At 45.1% G+C, this 5,257-nt stretch overlaps 1 protein-coding gene across 1 annotated transcript in view; it reads left to right on the top strand.

The window, feature by feature from the left end:
- Positions 1-3,077: 3,077 nt before the first annotated feature.
- The window catches only part of T265_04370 (hypothetical protein), a gene marked incomplete at both ends in the record, with an annotated part of 10,020 nt that continues 7,840 nt past the window's right edge, over positions 3,078-5,257 (top strand). The window contains one exon of the mRNA XM_009169091.1: positions 3,078-3,206. Within this exon, the coding sequence (XP_009167355.1) occupies positions 3,078-3,206 (129 nt within the window). The remainder of the gene's footprint in view (positions 3,207-5,257) is intronic.

The following is a 5,257-nucleotide window of genomic DNA, read 5'->3' on the forward strand; positions in this document are numbered from 1 at the left end:
TGCCGCCACAAAACAAGGACCGTTCCAAGGTCAGTAGACGGTTGCGGGATTCGTAGGGGGCAAGTGAAGCGGTAGCACCAGGATTATTTTCACTGGCGGAAAGGAAGTCCAGTCCATGGTGGTGGTATACTCTTTGCAGTGTCTTACCTTTGGCATCCCGGGTGTGATTAGCGGATACCCAAAAATTTGCAATCATACTTGTGAAAACAGCTGCCAAAATTTCGTCCTGAATCTGGTCGAGGAACTGAGGTCACATTCTCCTAACCCTTATAGACCGACCCGAATCAGAAGGTGAATAGCTACTGCGGCTATTCACTTCATGCCATTTGCTTTTTGTTTCATTTATTTAGGTGTACCCATTCAACTCCACTCGTCCTCAATTTGGCCGGGGCATTTGGGTCACCTACACGATACCTGAAGAGAGTTACCCCTTGAAAACCACTAGGCTGAACATCCAAGCTGGCTTACTGTTAAGCTATGATTTGCTACTTTTGTCATATGAAACAAGCAACCAAAGGACATAAATGTCGGATGCTTTATTGCACATCTTGGGTAACGTCACAGGTCAACAGAGGCACAATCCATTTGAAGACATCATTAGCGATATGACCAAGCACGCTAGCGCCGAGTAGATTTTGGCAATTGTGATTTCATCCGCAGCTAGTGAGGCATATGAACCCCTAGATCTGTCATATCTGTCGGCCCACTGGTTGTGCATTACTTCCCACTAAGTGTGCCACCATTGTCCACCTCCTGCAAGTAATGACTGATTGACATGAGCACCACCTAGCGTAACCGTTAAGTCAGCGCAAAATCCATCGACTTATTCGCCGCTGAAGTGTGCGCGTGAGATTTAGTCTAAAAATGCCCTCATTTCTTCCAAATTGTTAGATTCAGTTGGACACGATGCTCCAAGTAATATGTTACTGTTGCCGGTGCCAATCAAAAACTCCTCATATATCTACAATGCATATGGGGACCTCTGAGTACTGCTCCGGAACATCGAAATCTCTGCAGACCGTTACTACGTATAAAGCGCATAACTTGTGCTTAACGCCAATGAACCAGAAGCAGCGAATACTTCAAAGGTACCGACTGGTTAGCGGGGCTGTCTGTTTGCATTTTTGTTTGAGGTTACCCAATCCAATGTTCATTTGCTGCAACGGTTGAAAATCCAAAAAAGATATCTGTCATTAAAATCAGTGTATCTGAACAAATTTACCTGGAAAGTTTGGCCTTTCTGGGACAGGACTCGCAGTTCTGTATGAGGCGGAAATTCGTTTATAACACAAAACTGTCGTGCATTATTATAGACAGTACGACACGGATGATCATTGGGTTGTGAAGCGAACGAGCCCCTTTTCATGAGTGCTCTTTTATGAAGCATTCCTATATCCAAAGCACTGTCAAGCGTATATTTGTTACGTTGGATAGTTCGAGAACTTCAGGTTGCTATTGCCAACGCAAACGTAAACTGCGTGGTTAGTGAATTGTTAAAGTAGGTGAGTGTTGCATACGTTGCCCGATAACTCGCTCGACAGACTGATGCGTGTCGCCGTCAGTTTCGCCCGTATGAATGAGCATACTACACCCCTTAGATTGCTGCAAAAGACAGTAAATACGTTATAATGTTCAAAATTATGCCTTTCTTCCAGGCATAGAGCGCATCCACTTAGGTCAAGCAGTTGGCGTCTGACGTTTGCGATCCAACCGCCGAGCAGAAGCGTGGGCCTTACCGCGTTGTAATACGTATCTGTGAGCTCACCAAACTCGTCCGATATATGAGTGAAGCACACGCAGGAACAAAGCGACATCTATTTTTGTTGGAAAGGTATCCCAGTCCCCATCTTGTCCACCAGACATCACTGAATGCTAGATTGTTGATCAGCTACGGCAATTAACCGACTCCAACGAATCCGTCACACGGAAGTCAGCAAATACGGCTATCTGAAGAAGACCGTGTAAACGAGTCCTTATAAAGGGTTAAAATAGCAAAATCTTTTGGTAGAATGTAAAATAAATGAACGGAGGCAAGCCTAACCTTCAACTACGACCCGGTTTTACGAACAGTCAGGTGACAAATAAACGGGCTTGGTCCATGCGCTACATTTCCAATTGTGTAGGCTACATATTAGAGTGTGAAGTCGCTATTTTAAGACGGGGAAACGCATGCTTAACAATCTGATTATGCACCTAATCAGTGGAGTTGCTTTTTCCCAAATTATTTTATCCGAATATCCAAGGATAGACCCGCAAGTGAGTGCTGAAAATTTTTCGGTGGTCTGTTTCTACGATCACCAGCCGTGCAGATTTCCCAAAATATCACGAGAACGCCATCAACCATTCTAGGTGGAAACTTAGGTACAGGAAGCAAAAAAAGACTGCAGATACATAAAATTCCCGTAAACACTGGGCCCATCGTTACCATCTAATAACATCCATGATTTCAACTGGTTACTTTGTGCACACCTCGGGTACTACCGTTGTCCAACATAGTGCACATTCGCCTTCTATTAATAATAATCATGGTTTCTAACTTGTGGTAGCATGACCATGGTAGCCATTACCTTAATGTTACAGTCAGAATAATAGCATGACTAGCGGGGGTCGTGGGTACAGCGGGGGTGGGAAAAGGGACGGCATCATAGGCATTAGGCAACATCCGATTAAGGCGTGGTCACCAGTGAACCGGCGCGGGCAGGAAAGCACAGTTACTTTGCGTTTTTGAGGATACTGTCAAGCAAAATTGGAGCGTTAGTATTTGAAGGTGGCGGGGCAAAACAAGAGGTTTCCTTCCCGACACATGAGAAGAAAAATGTAAACAGCTGAAAATGAGTAACCAGAATATCAGATTTGGTGAAGCAGCAGAGTTGGCGCAATCCAGCCCGTCAAATCGAACTCAAACGTAAAATCACCGCTGAGGCCTCGTTTCATTGGACTGTTGGGCTCTGACCTGGGTCACAAAATGCTTAAGTTGGGATGATGAGGCGGAGGGATTAGCAAAGCCGATAAGCGGTAACAGGAATCTCAAAAACACAGAAACAGGGAATGTGTAGAGACACAGTGGTGTGGCTGTTATGGAGTCGGGCATTTTAGTTCCTTGCAAGGGTGGGGTAATGGCAACACGCGAGCCGGAACACGGACTGTATAGAAAATTACCGAATTTTGCGGGAAGCACAGACACGCAGAAATGGTTGAATTCGAAGGTAAGGTTTAGCAAATTGGAAGGAACATGTCATGGAGGCAGCTTTGGTCAGGTGTGGGGCTTGTTCATATTTGCAGTTAATGGTACGAGTGAGTGAGTGAGAGAAGGGAGGGGATAGTTGCAGGTGTGCCATCAAACTAAGCATGGCAATGCCGTGCCATCATTGGCCTGGCATACTTCGGTTTTTGGGTAGTCCCGTAGCGGACGTCACATTTAGGGTCATTCATAATTGCCGCTGTGGGAGGCGCAATAACGTATCTGTTAACGCGAAATACGCAGTCCGGAAGAGGCCGGGTTAAAGTGGTTAGCTGATGTGTGAGTGCGAGAAACATGCCGCCTTTATTCTGGCCAGAGAAAGGATGGAGACAGTGATTTCTGCGGTTGTAATGCATAGTGTCAAAAACGATGGGCAAGCCCACTCGTGTTTCCAAATGCACTGCACAACCTGAAACGCATCATCCAAACTGACACCTGGTCAAACATTCTAGATTTTTTCTCACCAACGTCCTAGTAGAATCACCATCCTTCCACTTTTTAATCGTCCGCAAGTGTGTGCCTCATTCCATCTCTCATTGATCAATTCCACTTCTGGTGTATGCCTAGCCAACTTAGTCATTGTCACCCATCCCCATCCTTCATTTCCACTCGGATTGGAATCTGTTGCTTTCTCCCCATATCTCCTAGTTTCCACCGGAATACCATCACATTTCAATCTTTTGAGTGCAGCTTAATCAGACAGAAAAATAAATTAGACAGTGCTGAAGTGATCCTGCGCATTTCTTGCCAAAATAGGCAGTGTTAGGCTCTCTGGACCAAACAATGTTACCAGATATATCCCAGAACACTCCAGTTTTATGGGACTAACTAATTAACCATCCAAGCCGCATCACGTACTTTCAACACTCCTTAGGTTAGCGCACTTTGGGTTCGAGCTTCTTAACCGGGGGGCCCTGCCCACATTCGTGGTGCCAATCTCCTTCAGTACTCTCATCAAATGAAAAATGATGACTCAATCTAGATATACGTGGGCGTTAGCTTCTTGTACATCTTCAACCTATCGCTCGTTCCCATCCAACAGTGAAGTTGATTTATGGTTCCCGTGCCATTATTCACAGCCCTCTATCATGGGACTGTAATGAAACGCTTCCAACACCAAGAATCATGGTGTGCGCATATTCACTATGTTTTTTTTTAAATTACTACCCCCAGAAAACCGGCGCTCATTTTAGTGTGTGAGCCCGTACAAGCGCGCAGCTTGATCACTCCTGCGCCAACCGGAGTTGCGGGGCGTAGGAAATCAAACCTGGTGGGTACATGGTCACTAATCAACTAGTGCAGAGGATACCAGACTAACTGACGAAACTACTAGACCGAGCACCCAATCGTGATCGAAGGTTAGCCTAAGCCAGTAGTGCGTACGTTATCACTGACCCATCACCGAGCTCCGCTACGTTCCCTAGCGAAGCGCTGACGACGTCTTAATTGAGGAAAATTTTCTAACCAAATTATCCAGATTAGCGTAAAAATCAATAGTCATCTAGGCTACCTGAACTACCGGCACTCTCGTCAACGGCATGCCGACATCATCTAGAGCTAGTTAGCCCCTGTGAGGGCATGCCCCAGAGAGTGGTGTCAATGTTTGACGGTAATGTGAGAATTAAGTTTCGTACGTATATCGGTACAACCTGACAAACTAGAAATCCAGAATTCAGCGAAGCGTAACAACCAGCACGTAGGTATTCGAATTGGCGAATATGTACAGCATATAGAATATTAAAACAAGAGAATAATGAATAGAGCAATGAATAGAGTATCAGTCATGTTCATCACATCCGCCACACCTTGAATGAGAGTGTGGATGTTTATAGTCCAGTGGTGGTCTTGATCGCAATCTTTCGGATCTTCTCGGAATAAAAACTTCAGACTCTTCACAGGTTGTGTGTTCTTCAGATACGTTTTGTTCAGATACCATAAGATCGTCTACAAATGACTCATTAGTATTTGAAACAACAGGATTGCCGTTAACAGACTGACCTCTGGTATTGAACTCAA

The sequence above is a fragment of the Opisthorchis viverrini genome (genome assembly GCF_000715545.1).
Source record: "Opisthorchis viverrini unplaced genomic scaffold opera_v5_71, whole genome shotgun sequence".
Taxonomy (NCBI): Eukaryota; Metazoa; Platyhelminthes; class Trematoda; order Opisthorchiida; family Opisthorchiidae; genus Opisthorchis; species Opisthorchis viverrini.